Below are 19,541 nucleotides of genomic sequence, written 5' to 3' on the forward strand. Positions count from 1 at the left end.
TTTCGAGTATTATCCTTTTTGTAAAACCTTTTTATTGTTAGAAATAATTTTTAGTAGATTTCCCTATTTTAAAACAAATTAAAATTAATTTAAATTAATATGCTAAAGTATGTCTATTAGGAGAAGTTATGAGGGATTTAAGAATTTCAATACATATTAAATATTGTTTGTTAGAAATTCGATTCCTTTAAGATTACATATGTTCTTAGAAACGATAAAAAAATTAAGTAATCTAAGAATTTTGTAAATCACTTCCATTTAGTAAAACTATTAATTTTGCTTGGAATTCTATAATATTTTAAAAATATTGAGTAAATTATTTTTAAATTCATTTTTTAAATAAGTGTTTAATTAAAAGTATTTTTTTTTAGAAAAAGATGAAAGCATGGAACGAAAAAAAACACCATTTTTCACTTTAAAACACTTTATGCTTTGTACTGCAACATTATTGTAAGATTAATTAATTTATGCTAGAATTATTCTTATAAAACTAGCAAATTTAAAGCATTATGTGAGATAATGGTTTGCTTTAGATAGATTTCATCTCTTTCTTTCACCGTTGGCTTAAATCCAAAGCCAGAGCTAACATAAATGCTTAAAAATGTTTACGCTTTGATAAATTTAGATTAAGTTCTATAGTTTTGTAAAAAGATTAAATACTCGTGAAGGAGACAAACATTTTATGCAGTACATTTAATTAAATTTTTGCTTGTTTATTTACCTATAACTTGCTAATTTTGTAAAAATGGCTAAATAAAATAAGAATTACACATTGACTTCAGATTCTTATACATCAATCTAATTATTCAGTTTTACTTTAGTTCGACTATAATTAATAAATTTACTTACTATTTTTTTTTAAAATGAGTAAACACATCTGTCTAAACAGTCTCATGGGTGCTGAAGTATCAATGTTCATAGTTGGTATCATAGTTCCGCACTACATATTTATTTACAAAATTAAATTAGAAAAGAGATTTTTTTGCATTCTGTATAAATATGAGGTGATTAATTATAGTAACATTTATTAAAATTTCTCAAAAATAATTATTTCGCAAGAGCTCAAAGCTTTTACAGCTATCTACTTGCTTCAAGAAAGAAAAACTATTTTGCTCAAAGTTAAAAGCACAAAAGTGATTAAAAATGTGTGAAAATACTTGCAACATCAAAGGAAAAAAAGAAGAATTCTCTTATTATGCAACTAAACTCATATAAATAATAAAAAATATAATTTTCTTTCGATTTTTAACTTTATTTATTTTTAAAATAATATTTTTTCAACAAATTATGATTTAACTGTTAAACGATTCTTAATATTTTATTTCATTCATATAAACACATCGCAGCCAAGCTGTAAGGCTCTGACTGAAATAAAAATAAGATAATCCCTCAAAATATGGATTTTAAGAAAATTGAGTATAAGAAAAAGGTTTCGGATTTGCAAAGTTTAATAAATGTATGTTTTTATTTTATTTACTTGGGGGTTCCTACAATCAGAATAAATTTAAGAATAGTATAGATTTTTTTTCAAAAGAAAAACTATCCGAAACATTCGCGACACCACTTAATATACCTAGGAAAAAAATTATAGTCAAAATAAAAATGATAAAATTTACAATATTTCTGGCTCCATGGGGATTTAATATTGCACGGTAATTTTTATTAAAGCTTTTTGCTAATTAACTTCATTAAAATTAAAAATACAATGTGCTTTCATCACGATTCTGTTTGGTATTAATTGTGGTATGTAGTAAATACTAAAAGTAAATACTAGAAAGATAATACAGAAAATGTTCTGCAAGAGGTTTTGTCATGTATTGAGCCATGTCGCCGTTTAAATTTTCTGCAAACCAAATTGTCATACTAATTATTTTTAAAACTTTAATACTCGTTATTGTGCTTTGAACTGAACCAAAACACGCTTCATTTTAACTCTTAATAAAAGTTGCCGTAAATTTGGATGATATCATGGATCAAGAACAGATATCATACTTCTAAGTTTTATCCAGTTTCGCAGATTATGCATACATTTTTGTCTGCAAACAAATTTTGTATGATTTACTAATTCAATGAACAGGTAAAATGTAAACAGAATACCCCTTTCCTTAACTGTTTAAATTATTTTTCACACTAAACTAACTCTGAGTATCACTCATACTTGATATAATCATAGAAGAAATATAAAATGCAAAGGTAGGTATAGGGGACCTAAATAAGCATATTTCGTATAGAATTGTGTGTGCGGTAATACCACCTTGAGCCGGTAGGAAATTTAATTTTCTTTTGTCTTTACTTGTCTTTTCAGTTTCCTTTGATACATACTGCTTTACAAGCTAGTGCTTTAATGCGCCATTACCACACACACACTCCTATCCGAAATATGCTTATATAGTGGTGGTTGAAATATTATTCTCCAGGAAAATTAATAAAATTGGTACAAAAATTAATTTATTAAAGTAAGAATTAGTGTATTTAAAAAAAGGCCATATTTAAAATACACATGCAAATGAAAAGTTTACTTTTTTGAAGTTAATGGACAATAATTCGTAGAAAATCCCAAAAATTCCTCATCTTCAGAATGGCGTCATCTTTTTAACAAATCAAAATCTCTAAATTTTCCCATTTGAATGACGTTTCATTAAGTTAAGGTTATTCTAGCCACCAATTCCCGTTCAGAATCCCTGTTTAAATATCAGGAGCCGGCAAAAATTCATGGCTTTTTCATATTTTCATGGCTAGATATATCTGCACCAAATTCCCAACATCCCTGCCATGGAAACCCCATCATTGTAATCCATGTGAAAGCTCAACGAACGCTGTTAAATAAACTTAATATAAATTAATAAAATGCCTATTTGTGATATATATATATATATATATATAGATATATATATATATATATATATATATATATATATATTATTCAAATAAGCTACTATTCGAAACTATCTAGATATATCCTCAAAAACTAAGCAACTGAACTTCCTGTCATTTTTTTACTTCCAGTTATTTTCAAATTAAATCGTAAAATATATTTTGGCAGTCCATCAATTATCCTAAAAAAGATGATTTTAACACGTTTATGCAAATAAAATGTTTAGCATAAAAGCGATTGGCATGAATAATATTTACCTTAAAAAAAGATACTCATTTAATCTGCTACTGTTAAATACTATCGACGTAGTTTTGAAAAGTTAAATTTAAGGTCATTTTTAAAATTAAATAATGGAAAAATATTAATATGTTTTTTATAAGTTATCAAGTTTTTTTTAAAAAGGAATTTTACGCTCATATGAACAAAATAGTTAAAGTTATAACTTTAAAAAAACACTTTTTAGTTATTACAATACATAGCTTCCTTATCGTTTACTATATCGAAGTATCTAGAACTATTTTTAAAAACTTAACGGTAATCGATGAGCATTAAATAATGTGGGTTCTTGTGTACCGAAAGTAAACAGGATGTTGAAACGGATATCGGTTGATTGAAAACCAATTGATGAACGAGGATCATCGCAGTGAAAATCATTTCTTTGCTACATTGATTGATTTTTATTTTAGTGTTGTGTACATTTTGTTAGGTAGATGTTGGTGTGTATATAGCATGAATAGCTTATTAATTTATGAATACGGCCCATCTCATAAATGTTAAATGTATGACGGTAGAATAACTAAAATTTATGTATTTTAGATTTAAATGTTAGATTTAATTGAGAAAAATGAATGAATTATCGAATGAATAAGTGAGTTTTATATATGAATAGATTTTTAGGTTAGTAAACTGTATCCGAAAAATAATTTTTATTCTTTGACTTTTGTAATTTTATTTGTGAGAGATATAATTTAAGAAATATGACTGCAATATTTATTGATTTTTATTAGATATATCAAAGGAAAATAAATAACAAGTGCTTGTTTTATGATTATTTACGATAAAAAATGTGATTTTTCAATGCGTTTTGTCCGTTTGTTGTTTAAATTTCATGCTCGTAAAAAATGCATTTTCTAATGGCTTCATTAACTTAAATTAATTGTTTAATTTTATGATTTTCAAAACTCATCAGTTGAAAATCAAAAACTAGAAATGATACTAAAAATTTGCTATTATTTTAATAATTTTTTTAGAATTTATTTCATTATTTTTATTATAAAAAATATAAGTCTTTCTTTATATCATTTTATATGAGTAATGTAGTTTAAAAAACAATTTTTTTTTGCCATACAAACAAATTTAAATACTTGATAATGATAATTTGTCATGCAACTTTTAAAAACAACGATTCTTCATAAAATTAGCTCTTATAAAAATATAAAACTGATTGGGATATTAAAGCTTATGAAACACGTAAGTTTGCTAAAAAAATACTAATATTTTATGTCATGTTGAGTTTAAAAACAATTTGCATCATTTACATTATAAAATTGGGTCTCATAAAAAATAATAGTTATTTGGATAAAGAAATAGTAGTTAAAAATAAACTATTTGGCATTCAATTTCTAAAGTACAACAGTATTTATTCTTTAATGGCATAAAATGTATCATCATTGGGAATTTATTTTAGAATTCTGCTTCAATGCTTCAAGAAGTAAATGAAACAACTGTGCTCTATTGCGCATTTTGTTCAAACGGAAGTTAGAGATACTGTGTATTTTTGTGAAAGTAACAGATTATAATGCGTTGAAAATTTACAATATTTTTCACATTATAAAGCGAAAACAAAATATTTCTTCTCTATAATCCCTTTCTAATAAAGATTCTGTGAGAAATAATTCTACATTGAATCTACTTTCGTATGGTCAAGATTTAGAATATGATGTAAGCATTGATGGTATGATATGATGTAAGCATGATGAGCGACATAAGATGTAACTAAATATGGTTCAATTATTTTGAAATGAATTAGTTTTCTACTAAATAAGAGTTTGGTTTATCATTTGAATGATATAATGAATTAAAACTACTTAAAATATGTATTCAAGCATTGTAGTATTCAATGTTGTTTCAATTTTTATATTTAGAAGTCTTTATAACTCCCAAATAATTACACGCATCTAACGCAATTTCAGTAGAATTATCAATAATTTTTGACCTGAGATTTTTTTTTTCACTTCTTGTCTTTTTTTTCTGATATTCAATTTTGATTTCCTGTTACTGAGTGGGTACTTTTTAAGAGCCATTAAACTCTATAACGATTGTGTGCAAATTTAAAACTCTTTTGTGATACAAGGACCAATTAGATATTTAAAGTAAAGTAAGAGAGTACTAAATTGTTAAAGTCATAAAATAAACATTTTGAAACCATAGTAAGGAAATCCTTTTGTTAATCAGATCAATCAGAGTATTCTGTAAGCTTCAAATCCGAACTATCTGCGATAAAATCAAAGAACTCATTCAATTTACAATTTACTTGGAAGTTTCTAAATAAAATTGTGTCCTTCTGCTAGCTAATAGAAGATGTTTGTATATTTGAATTAAAAAGTAAAAAAATTTAAGCTGCATTAAGCAGCATTTTAAACTATAGTTTAATACTTGCATTTTCATAAAATTAAAAAACATATACGGAGCCGAAGTTATTCCGATTCAAATTTTTTTAATGAAATGTCTCCTTTTAGAGTTGTTCCAAAATGTTCTCTTTTTTCCAACAAAAAATGCTTTTTTTAAAAAAAAAATGATCTTTAAGACTTGTTTCTCAGTACTTTGGTATCTCATATTTCATAAATAAACATATTTCTTTTGTATTTTTCTTTTTTTTTTGAAGATTAATTATAAAGTCAGAATTCATTTTTTTCCATTGAATTTTAATTTATGTTACTAAAAATCAACTCCCTATGATTAAAAGAGTTCGATAGTTATGATGCGCAGCTTTTGTTTAATTAGTTCCATTCGTAAAAAAAATTAAGATTTTAGTACGGAGAATCATACCTGTTTCCTAATGATTTTTAAAAGCGCTCGGTTTTTGCTCAAAGGACAGTATCGTAGTTCATTTGTCGATCATATATGAATAAAAAATTAAAATTCATATTCTTGAATCTATTTCAACAACATCTTTTGCTTTGATTTTCCCTTTTATAGCATAACAGAATTAATAAGAATAACATTAATAAATGAAGAAAAGTAACTGAGTGATTTTGTTAGTTATAGAGAAATATAATATTTCCAGAAAAAAATAAATATAAAAAATTAAATAAATGTAAAAAACTAAATAAATATAAAAAACTAAATAAGAAAAAAAATCTAAATAAATATAAAAAACTAAATAAATATAAAAAACTAAATAAATGTAAAAAACTAAATAAATATAAAAAACTAAAAGTAAAGTGCATATTTCATTTTAAAATTATAATTTTTCCCCAATTTTATTTCCTTTTAGAGAATCATTGATGACTTCAATGGTAATATTTTTTGCAATCTGCCACAATTTCTTAACATGCTGGTATCCAAAAAGATGTTTAGTATGCATTAAACTGAATAAGATTATGTTATAAATGTGCATAATATAACATCCTTCAAAACCGAATGACAGAATTTTGTTTTTAGAACCGACTTACTCCGCTTCAGTTGCTTGGAAGTCTTTGACAAGTGAATAATGCCTTTCATTTTATGCCTGTCACCTCAGGCGAGAGGTAAATAATAAATGATGTAGCAAATAGAAGACGTTATGCTTATGCCAGCTACAGACTCTTTCTTAGTAGATATCTTTTATCTTGATAGCATTTTAAAGCAATTTCCCTAACGACTGTTACGCTATTAAGCTCTTATAGAAACTTATCATAGTGAATCAAATGTAGAGTTAAGGTTATTAATTTTGAAAAATATTTGTCTAACAAATGGAGTATAACTTAATTATATTTACTCATACTTCGTATAAACTATAAGAAAAATATAAATATTTACAAGATTGCAAATTTGAAACGATAAAAGTTCCATTGTATAGTTGCTTAAGACTTCAGAAATTCTTATTCAAAATTAATGCTTTTGTAATAAAATTTTTAAAACAGATTCAATTTAATACACTTCATAATTACATTTACTCATTATATTTACTTCAAACAATAACAAAAAAATATAGATTTAAAATATTTCAAATTTGAAAAGATACAAGTTTTATTTTATGATTGTTTTTAATGTTTGAAACCTTAGAAATTCAAAATAATCATTTTGTAACACAAATTTTGGAAATAGATAAAATTTAATACACTTTATGTAAAATAGATTAATCTTCGAACCATTATGACAGTAACTTGAGTCATAATATCTTGTAATCTTGTAGCAACTTAAATAAAGTAAAAAAATTAGCAATATTTCAGTACAATAATTTAGCATAACGTTATATGCTTCAAAAACGGATAACATATTTAATTTTTAAGGCAACTTACTTTACTTAAGTTACTTAGAATGATGCCTTTCCTTTCATACATGTTACCTCAGGGGAGAAGTAAATAATGGAATATGTAACAGACAAACAAGGCCATGCTTACACTAACTGCAGCCTTATTTATATCAATTTAAGGCAATTTTCCTAATTAGTAATAAGTAATTAAGTCATTACAGAAGATGGTGATAGCAAATTAAATATAGAACTTTGAACGGTAGTTTTTTCATTTTTTTTACCCTTTTGTGGGTTATATATATATTTTTTAGACTATGCTAAAGTAAAGAGCAAGGACTAATATGTCTCCATCACAAAAAAATATATATGTATGTAGAAACTTGAATGTGTTTGAAGAGAAATTCTGCGAATAAATTGATAAAAAAGTAATTTCACTGGAAAACCAAGTAATTCCTCCAGATTTGACTCTCGCATCGAGTAAAATGTTGTGCCCCTGAAATTAAGATTTTAGCATTTAATAATTTAAATAGTAGTTTTCTTAAAAAGAAATTTTTAGTACGAAAAATTACTTTAATAAATTACTTAATTGAATTGAAAGCAATGATATAGTAAAATAATTTAATGATGTTATAAATTGTTTCACCATCAAAAAATAGAATTATAGTTACATTTTCTAGCATAAACCATTTCCGCCTATTTTACAAGCAGAATCCAACCCAATATATTCAATTTTATTACACAATTAACACGCATGAACTAAAGCTTACTTCAGCTATATTTTTCATGGATAGATTTTATATATTACGTAAAATACTTTTTTTAAATTTCAATATCGCTTTTGAAATCAACTTACTACCAATCATAATTCAAATTAATTTAAAAAAGAAAACATTTCTTTTCTACTTCCAACAGAACCAAAATTATATATTCATAGAGTACACAGGTTGATATTATGTACGAAACAACAGATTTTGGTCTGAACTTCATGCAAGAAGCATCATTAATTCTCTTATTCCATGCAGTGCAGTTACCGTAAACACCGCTTTACAGGGAATAATATGAAATCTCTCGCTGTTAATAATAAAAGAGCAAAATTTAAATATAAAGGAAAGTTAAAATTTTTGTAAAAAATTGTTATCGGTCTAATTAATCAAGCTTTGAAATTCTGGTTAAATAAATCATTGGGTCTGTTCCTTCACGCTTTGCCGCCATACGAATAAACGCTTTTATATGAAAAAAAATATATGCTTCTTTTGTAAATACCATGTCTTTGTAGTAGTCATTAATGTTTGTAAGGTTATATTTTGTCATTATCTACTGAGTCTTTCTTAAGTTCAATAATGAAAATGGTACAATAGAAAAATATGACAATTTACATATTTTGATAACAAAAAAATGATCTTATTTTTGTTCCTTAAATTATTTACATTTACATTTTTAAAAAGATTACATTTTTAGGCTCAAAAAAATATGCAAAATTCGGAAATAGTTTACAGTTATTAATTTTTAACTAACTGGAAGAATCTCGCCAAATTAGGAATTTTTTTCTTAAACAAGTATTTGATAGATAATTTTCCATACATAAAATAAATACCCGCTTTTACGAAGTGTAAATATTTTATAGGAATATAAATTAAAACATAAAGCCTTGAATCTGGTTAAATGTACTTAGAGTGTACCTCTATTATTTTTTGTCATCGCAAAATAGTTCCAAAAATATTTTCTCATTTTATTCCCTCTCCCCATTAAAGTGACAAAAATTTGGAAGCCTAAAACGTACTGCAGTTTTTTGGAGTTAACGTTATATTTCAACAAACGAGCTTGCAATAAGGAATTAAGTGATTGGAACTGGTATCAAAATAATATATATGTTCCAGCAAATTTACTAAATGTGTTGCTCCTTAAAAATGACAATCTTTCTGCGATTAATACGATAAAAGACTAAACAAAGTACAGAAAAGCTTATTCGATTGGTAATTGTAATATTCGGGTCTTTTGTAGGATATCATTTGTATTAAACTATTTTTATTTTGAGTACATTTGAGAATCAGTTCTCATGAATGCACCTTTGAATTGTTTCGACTTGTGAGTTTAGCTAGTTACAATTAGTTGTCAACGAGTAAACACAGGTCCGGCAGATTTATATCATATAATAAACAAACCTTACTGATTCCTGAATTCCAACGTTTATTTGAGAATGATTATTTACTTGGCTGGATGCTTATTGGCTGGATTGGCACAGTATGTTCTGTTGGATATTTATCCAGACTAAATCTTAAATTTATAAATTTTAGTATCTATAAGCACTATTTATTTGAAGTGTTATCTTCATTTATTATTTATTCGGCACAAATGTGCTTTTAATTTAAATCAACTATTCCTTTTAATAAGTAAAATGAGGAATTATCAATAGTTCGCATTAGATTTCCGCGCATGTTTCATCATACGTATTATATATCTTAACATTAGTTTCGTGTAATGTATGAGCTTGTATAGGTTGTATATTCAAAATGGAAAAAAAAAAATTCGAAAACTTTTTGTACAATTTAAATCAAAAAATTATCTTTAACTAAGTACTTTTAGAAACTTGTTACTGTGATTCGTAACTTCCTAGATTATATTCATGAATGTATGTTCATATCCATGGACTATATTCATAAATTCATTGATTATATGAATAAATACATATAAGTACTTATTCATAAATATGTATTAATAAATATTGTAAACCCATAAGATTTAATATGTACCATCATTGTATTCATATAATTCAAGAAAAAAATAAATAGCACATACCAGTTTTAACAGATACATCTCTACTTCTAAGAGTTCCAACTCTATTGGTAGCTGTACATCGATAAACTGCCGCATGGACATCTTGCCGATATTTATCCGTGTCGATTGGAAAAAATACTAAAGAGTTATCCGGTCTCACTTGCCGGACACCAGGAATAGTTGAAACAGGACTACCGTCTCTTTTCTCCCATCTTACAATGGGATCTGGATGTCCTTGTGCAGAACATGGAATCACAGCTCCTGTGGAATTTGAAAATTCTACTGTCTCTGGTGGTTCATGAATAAAAGTTGGACCGCGCGTTCTTCTACTCAGTCTATCACTCAATGCTGAAAATAGACAGAGAGGAAAACAGTTAATTAAGTAAACTTATGGAGATTCATAATTATATTACATTATTATAATTCTAACCTCACAGTCAAATGTCTTTTTATTTTTATATTAATTAAAAGCGTGAAAACATTTTGATTATATAAAAAGCGTTTTGTTAAAGGTATTAAACTGTATATCATGTTAAGTACTCAACCTCAATATAGCTTAACTGCTAGCTAGATGCACTGAAAATAACGCTGTTGATGTTGATCAACATCCCCACTAATTAAGTATTAATTATTTAGTTAAAAAAAATTCGATAAATAATTACCTAATTAACTGAATTATAAACTAAAATAAATAAATGTCCCTGTCACAAAGTTAAGTAACCTAGTAGCAAAGTAACTTGGGCTAACATTGGGCCAATATTCCTGAATCTTGGCACAGTAAGGGTTTAAAGGGCCTTTATTTTTCCGATATTGGCCCTATATAGAATTTCCGATTCACCCGATATTTTACAGTCACTTTACAACCAATATCGGCCCTATTTGTAAAGAGGACAGATATTGTATATTATCTTGTGAATCTGAAAATTCTATAGAATTTTCAGATTCACAAGATATTTTATATCTATTATTTAGCTAATGTAGGTTCTATATTGGCCAATGTAGACCCTGTATAGGCCATTTTAGGACCAATAATAAAAAATCTAAACATCCTTATATTTTAATACATCCTCTTATGGGACCCTTATTGAGCCAATTTTGATCCAACAGGGGCCAGGGTAAAATTATTGCTATGGTATATTAAAAGAAATGAAATATCTACTTCTCCGAACCAATCTATTGTTTTTTGATAATTTTTTATGCTTGTTTATTTTATTTTATTTTGCACTGAATTTAGCACTTAGATAATAAATTCATTTGATTTGAGTTTCGTACTGCGTAGCCACATCTAACTCTCATAACATAAAACTATGCATTCAACTTTACTCACTCGTTTTGTAAATCAGACTTTAATAATTTCTTTGAAAATACTTTTTTTCTTAACTGTTACAGAAATGACGGAGTAGAAGATAAGAATAAGGGGCAAAATCTTCACATTTTGAATAATTCAACAAAATATGCAATTGAAATAATACTAACAAAAGATGCGACTACAATCACTTTTTACGCATAATCTGAACATAATCAAAGTTCTTAAGCCATTCATTTCTTATTTTCCCAAACTATCACCCCTTACTGTAAAATAATTTCCTTCAAAAATGTGACTATGTTACAAATGAGAGGCATTTACACCAGCTCCAAATGGACGAACTCCCAATTATTTTCCTGCTGTCACACGAAACTAATTACAATTTAAATTTATATAAGTGACAACCAGACCAAAAACTGCATGGGGAAAAGGAAGTTAATGAACTCAGAATGTAATAAATGAGACAAGAAAATATATGTTTCTCAACTAACTCATTTAGTCTGGGTTTTAAGCCCACCAATTATTGCACTTTACTATTTACAACATCTGTCCTGTATTCCTGGGATTTTCAGGGCACTTTTATTATCCATCTCCGCTCCGTATTCATTAAAAACAGCGAGCCCGTAATGCGTCTTAATGCCGCAACATTACTTGGAATTTAAACAGATTGGTTTACTTGAATACGAAATTACTATAGAGATTTTTTATGCATAAGAATATAATTAATTTTGTTGTATTATGGTATAAGAAAATTAAACCTACTATTTGATTTCAGAAAATGCTTGAATTATTTAATAAATTCAGTTTTAATAATTGTATAAGAGATGCAAGATAGAAAAAATATATTATAATTAAATGCCAGTTATACTTGATTAAAGAATTTCATTGGTTTCACAAATATGAAGATGAAAAGGGGTATAAATCAAAACGTTTCAAGTGCTTAAAACAATTTTTTGACGACAATTAAGTTTTTAATCAAGTACATCTTACCGCCTAAATTTCTCGAAATTTAACTAAGAAATTAGCTAATATTCATCATTTTTGTTCAGATGTTCGTTATAACCATTTTACATGTTAAAAACGAGCTCAAAAAATGACGAAACGATATTATGAGTTTGATACTTCTTATGTTACTCAATGTCAATATAAGTTTTTTCAAAAGCTTCTACCAGTAAGTTATTTATGCAATTTATTCCAATGAATGGGAAAGAATAGGAATGCGCGTTGCATTCTTAATATTTAAGAACAGCACGCCCTCAATGCATACTTCACGGAGAAAAAAAAAGCCTGGTAAAATTACTGTACTGTATGAAAATAAAATTACTGTTGAGGAAAACCATAAATCTAATTATTAAAAGCAAAATATGTAATATTTAAGCCCTCAATTTGGTAGTTTTTCCATTCTATGGTAGCGGTTTTGCGGAAACTCTGGTTTGCGAAATTATTGTTCTTATTACCACACATTTAGTAAAAGAAGTCAAAACAAAAAAGTAGGCGTAATTAAATAACTGATTTTTATGTCATGCCCTAAGGTGATAAAATTACCAAATTTTATCACTTTTAAAAAGCTTTATATCACACACTATAAAATCACATTTTATAGTTAAATTTACCAAGATCATAACAAAAACGCTTCTGTAAATATTACTGAGCTATTTGGTGCTCCCACGGAAACAATAAATTTTTCCATGTTCTGGTAATTTTGACCATACTTTTTTCTCCTCATTGTTTATTAAATTTATGTGAAAAAATTTCCTTTAATTTTTAGCTATATCTATAGCACACAACCATAGCTTCGTTGTACAGTACGTCGATAAAAACGAAACAATAGGGTTTTCCAGGTGTAACCTCAAACATAATAATTAGTTAGTGCAGACGGTATTTTAAGTTACTAAGTCAGACACAAAAACGCATTTTCTCTGAAGAAACATACCCTTTTTTTTACAAATGATTCGGATTTCTGAATCCCGAAACATAGGGGTTATGGGAAATATGGATTCCATAGCTTAGTAAGGGAAGCGATTCAAAGTTATATATTAATTTTATTTTTTGCATATTTCACCGTATTTCGAGAACTTTTTAAGCGAATAAAAAATTGTTTGTATATAATTATAAAATTCGTTTATCAGGAGATAGTTCAATGCAAAAAATAAATTTCATTTAATTCTTATTATCTTTTATTATTTTATTTAATAATTGTTAAAAAAATTTAATTGTAAGGTATGAGTTTTTTAAATCATTTTAAAGTAGGTAATTTTACATGGCAAAATGCAAAATTCGGGCGAAATCGGCTAAACAGTTTCTCAGAAATCGAATTTTAACTACACAACTTTTTTTTAAAACTAGATTTCTCAGGCTCAAATTTTGTATTTTGCTATGTAAAATTACGCAAAAATTGCATACCTTACGATTCAGAATTTTTTCGACTTATTATTAAGTAGTACAGTCGTAGATAGATCATGGGTTAGAATCGCCTTGAAGTCAGACTAACCGTGAGAGGTTCCCTTGATTTTCTCTCCATGTAGCGCAAATGCTGGTTAGTTCCATCAAAAAGTCCACCTCGAGTACAAATTTCTCTGAATACTTGATCCAGGAGTTCCCTTGTCATCTGGATTGGATTCATAATTACAAGGCTACATTGTTGAATATTAGTAGTTGTAATCCAAAAAATTGGGTCTGCTTTTCACAGACGATTATAAAATAAAAATAATTAATAAGTAACATGATAAAAAATATTAAATAATAACTGTTTTTTTTGCATTACATTTTCCTTGTATAAACGAAATTTATAATTCTGTGCAAAATGTTTCAATCTGTTTAAAATGTTCTCGAGATATGCGAAATACGCAAAAAATGAAATTAATATTATGAGGTTCAAACTTTGGATTGCACTCCTTACCAAACCTATGGGGAAATTCTTCTCAGACTGCGGCTACCACCGGTATTTTGGAGGCCAAAAATACAAATACCTTAGATAAAGGTATGTTTATTCAGAGAAAGTGCACCTCTGTGTCTGATTTCGAAACTTAAATCTTGTCTGAACTTAGTAATTAGAATATTTGAGGTTGCTCCCTTGAACCATTAAGATTGAGTCCTGGGCTGACTATTTTTTTTTTTTGTCGCACTGCACATTGTGAAATATTTGGTATATCTTTACGAGTATGATGTTGAACTACCTGAAACTTGGCTGAAAAAAAAGCGTTAAAAATACGTTAACCTGAGAAAAAATATATGAACATGATTAAGAAAAAAGAAGTTTTAACTATATCACAGCAAGTAAGGTTTGGAACTTACGTACTTGGAAATAAAATTGTTTAAAAAAACAAACTTTATTTAATATTTCATATTCTTATTTTCAAAATTGTATTGCCAAGTAGGAGATAAAGCTTTTGAAACTCGACTCATTTGTCCTAATGTCTCTTTATTTTGTTTGCTTCTTCAAAAGCTAAGTTCAATCTTCATAGGCTGACGTGCCCAAGGGGGGCCTAATCTTACTGTGTCCATCTCGATCTCTTGAAATTGAGTTCTGGGGTTCAGGAGCAGCTGTTTCGGCTGGGTGGCCAGCGAACGTTGAATGCACTGCATTTCGTCCCCAAACATACTTGATACTCATTTTATCATTGTAGGAATGAATGCATGAGCAAACTTTGTCCGGTTCGATTATAGGACCTCGGAAACTCAATTTTCGAAGACTGTAGACACCTATTTTCCCTAAACTAATGCATTAATCTTGTTGAAACTTTGTACCTATCTTATAGATATCATTGACAAGTCATTGTACCACTTGTCAATTCTATTTATTTTTTTTAAGTACCACTTATCTTAGATAAAAAGCAACACATAATTTAAGTTTAAATAAAAAATCGTATCTTCTGGTACACGACTTTACCGAAATTTGAAATTTCTTTTTTTCTAAAATTTCTTCTAATCATTAGACTATTCGTTAGTTAAATCATTGGTCTATTCATACTATCTAGAAGATGTTAAATGTATAAAATAAGAGACATTAGTTTAACTTTGTTACTAATATACCAGGCTAATTGCTAAAATTTCCATAAAATATTGCGCTTGTTTTCTTAAAATATTTTTCAAAATTTATTGTTTGATAAATGCTTTAAGCTAGAATAAAATATTTCATTATATTATTTTTAGCACATCCAAAAACGAAGAATTTTTTCTCTTTTTAAACCTCTGTATCCAATTGAAGCTCAAAAGAATCAAACTGTTAAAAAACTTCTTTTTTGTGATATAAGAATCCAAAAGAACAAATGATAATTCATTACAAATGTTTTTCGAATTTTTTTTTACCTATTCCTCCAATTTTTTTCATAGGTTGCAATCTGAGTTATTAAACAATAATTTGTTTACATTGAAACTCATGTTCATGATCCTTTATCAAATTGATGAATGATACTTTATGCTTGCAAATAATTTCCGTTAAATAATAATTTCTGACTAATATGTAAACGTATACTTATCTTTTTTTCGTTTGCGCTAAATAAACTAAATGAATAAAAAAAATTGAAGATTGTCTTAAATGTTTAATAAAAAATACATTCGTGAAATATTGTTTATTTTTTATATGAAAATATCTAACTCTTGAAGCAAACATTTAAAAAACTATTTTTAGAATTATAATTGAAACGACTGTACTCAGTTTTTCCGGTGAACATTTAACTTAAATCAGTTTCTTTTGGAATAAATATACATTCTGGAGTATTTTATCAGGCATTAAAGTTAGGGTTACAACGATAATTTTAGAAAATTTTCAAAGAAAAGCAATACGTCATGGTTTTCGTGCCCATCAAAATATCATTAAGCAGGAAAATAACCTTAGGCTGAATTTAATTCGAAACCATTTTCATCGTAGGAGGAAATCATTATTTAGATGTCGATCGATCTAAATAAGGTAGATTGAATGAAGGTCATTTGAAAAAGGAAACTTAAAATTTTAATGAGTATTTATTCATAGAAACATTTCAGGGCTTTAGAAAATGCGTGCTGATTGAGAATATAATATTTATGCAATGGAATATCGATTAATATTTCCAATATAATTTTCTTCGATATTTTCGATTTATTTAATTATTTTATTTAAATATTTTATTTAATTATTCTATTTAATTATTTAATTTAATTAAACTACTGAATCTTTCTTTCAAACTGTTACACTAACATTGAGTAATCAACTTTAAGAAAAACTTTACATTCATTACATTGAACAATATGCAAACGCAACGTTCAAACAGAATTCAAAGGTTTTAAGGATGAGACAAATTTTTAGAGGATGATGTAGTTTACTAACTCCGAAATTTCTAACAGTTAACAGTCATACTGCAGGTAAAAACAGTAACATCATATTGAGCATTTTGAATGTCATGGTATTCTGATTTTTCCATTAAGAGTTTCTGGAATTTCGTAATTTTTCTCCGCTTCTGATAAAATTCAAGTTCTATTTGCTTTAGTTTTCATTTCTAAAATAATTTTTTGAGAAATGATAACATATTTTATAATTACATAAATTTCGTATCGTTTACATTATGTTCAATTATTTTCAGCTCTTTATAGCAAGGTAAATTACCAAACTCTCTGCAAGAAATTCTGGATCAAATTACGGTAAAAAAGTACTTTTTATATCAAAAAATATTTTTAGAGCATGTTACGGAAGAAAAAAAACTAATATACTGTAATTATTACAGTAATAATTATCGTAAAATCAACGAATCACTGTAATTATATAGATATTACTGTTAAAAGTTGCGGTATAATATTTTACGGTGAAAAAAATGGATTTTGCGGTAAAATTGATGTTACGGCTGAGTACCGGTACTTTATACCGGAATTTTTTGTAGTGCTCCATCTGACTGCTATAGCTCATTATTCATTTAAAATACCTGAAATCCCTTTCAGAGGTTCTTTCTCTCAACGAAACACTTCCGATTTATCAAAAATAAAACATAATGAAACGGCAACTTTGATCCATTATTCGAGAATCATCTATGTTGCCATTACTCCAGCAACTTTTGTTAACTCACGTCAGATAAAATGTAACTTTTCCCATAAATCCTTAGCAGCGGATAATCTATCAAAGGGCTGATATTCTTTTCTGCCAAAGGAGAAAATTACTTATCCCAAAAAATACGGGTGAATAAAAAAAAAAATTACAACTCTTCTACTTATCTTTGGCCGAAACTGTTAAGCCTGTCTATTACCTACTCACTTTTCTTCGGCAATACCTTTCTTTAAGATAAACAAGTAAATGGATTTTCTTTGTGATGCCGGTCGCTTCTAGAGAAGGTATTATCGAATCTATCTCATCAATGGTGCACAAAGACCTTAGCTCTGTTTTCTTCGTGTTTGCGGTACTACTTAAGCTATACGAAGGCAGTTCGCACTTCCCTATTTAAGAGAATAAGACGTAAGACCACTTGGCAGTTTTATGCGGAATACGTATTAGGCTTCTGAAAGGATTGTCGATTGAAAGACAGTAAACGGGAAACAGTCAAAGGAATATATCATAAGCTTTAATTTAATGAAGTTTGATCTATGTTATAAATCTTTCTTAATAGACCGTAAATGGCATTGTGTTATAAAAATATCTCGAATAATAAATATATAGTATTTTTGTGCTTTACAAAAATAGTGACTGCAGAAAAAATATAAGGCACCTATGCTTCAAATAACATTGTTTCTTCTTACTCCATGGATTACTTTTTGTACTAAAGGGATAGATTTTTGTATTTTATTCATGGTACTTCATGGATAGTTATGCATTCCGAGGCTAGTTTTGCACTCCATGGATAACTTTGAACTTCATGGATCTTCGTGAATAGCTTGTCTTAACTCTTTGTTGGTCGCTTCAAGAGATGGAACGAATAGAAAATTTCTCAACTGTGCATGTAGGCTTTTGTTCTGTTTTATTCGTATTTGCGGTATCAAAGCTGTACAACGACAGTTCGCACTCCCCTATTTAAGACAATAAGGCGTAAGACAGCCTTTTAGTTTTATGCGGAATGCGTATTAGGCTTCTGAAAGGATTAACAATTGGAAGACAGCAAACGAGAAACAGTAAAAAAACAAACGATTATAAACTTTAATTTAATGAAGTTTGCACAGAATTGTGAAAACTTCATAAAATAATTGTTTTGTAAAATAATCTTGAAAAATAAATATATAGTCTTTTTTGTGATATATAAAACCAGTGCCTGCAATAAATATTAATTAAGTAAAAATAATGCATTTATCATTCAAATAACAATATTTTTTCCAACTCTATGGATAGCTCTTTGTCTTCCATAATTATCTCTTTGGACTCCATAGATAGCTCTGTGTATTCCATGGATAGATCTTTGTACTTCATAGATAGATCATTGTACTCAATGAATAGCTCATTGTACTCATGTTTAGTTCTTAATACTCCATGGATATATCTTTGTAATCCATAACTCTTTGTACTCCATGCATAGAAATCTGCACTCCATGTATAGTTTTGAGATCTATATATAACTTTTAGTTCGTGAATAAATTTGAACTCCTCTCATAATTTGTGAATTTCATGTTTTAATAAATTATCTTTTCTGGCCACTGAAGAGATCGTACGAATTAAATATCAACAGTGCTTAAAGGGCTTTCTCTGTTTTATTCGAGTTTGTTTCACTACTTAGAAGTACAAAGGTAGCTCATACTTTCCTTTTCAAGTGAATACGATGCAAAATCACATGTCAGTTTTATGCTGAATATGAATTAAACATCTAAAAATATTGGAAGACTTTAAATGGGAAATGGATAAATAAAGTTTTAACGAAGGCCTTAACTTAATTTAAGTTTGTGCCATAGTATGAAACTTAGAAAATGATAAAATAAATATGTAGTGTTATTATGAAGTGTAAAAGTAGTAATAAATGATAAATTAATAAAACTAATCAGCAATCAAATAACAAATTAAGAAGAAAAATGAGATATGTGTTCTTCAAATAGCAATATTTGCTAATACTCATTAAATAGCCCTTTGTACATCATAAATAGCTTCGTACTGCATGAATAGCTTTATGCATAGCTTTAAACTTCGTAGATAACTTTGGAATTCATCGAGAAAGATACACCTAAAACTTGCAAAATGATATACAATT

General features: G+C 27.5%; 1 protein-coding gene across 6 annotated transcripts in view; it reads right to left on the minus strand.

Annotated features, from left to right (window-relative positions):
- Positions 1–19,541, minus strand: part of LOC107452990 (cell adhesion molecule Dscam1) — a 308,431-nt gene that overhangs the window by 244,154 nt on the left and 44,736 nt on the right. For all 6 annotated transcript variants that reach the window (XR_015429856.1, XR_015429858.1, XM_087153625.1 and 3 more), the window contains exon 2: positions 10,128–10,454. Coding sequence is in view for 4 of the 6 variants with exons in the window: in XM_087153625.1 (XP_087009751.1) it covers positions 10,128–10,454 (327 nt within the window). In the remaining 2 variants the exon portion in view is untranslated. The remainder of the gene's footprint in view (positions 1–10,127; positions 10,455–19,541) is intronic.

The sequence above is a fragment of the Parasteatoda tepidariorum genome, chromosome 10 (genome assembly GCF_982258835.1).
Source record: "Parasteatoda tepidariorum strain Cologne lab strain chromosome 10, Ptep-v5.0, whole genome shotgun sequence".
In the NCBI taxonomy this organism is placed as follows: domain Eukaryota; kingdom Metazoa; phylum Arthropoda; class Arachnida; order Araneae; family Theridiidae; genus Parasteatoda; species Parasteatoda tepidariorum.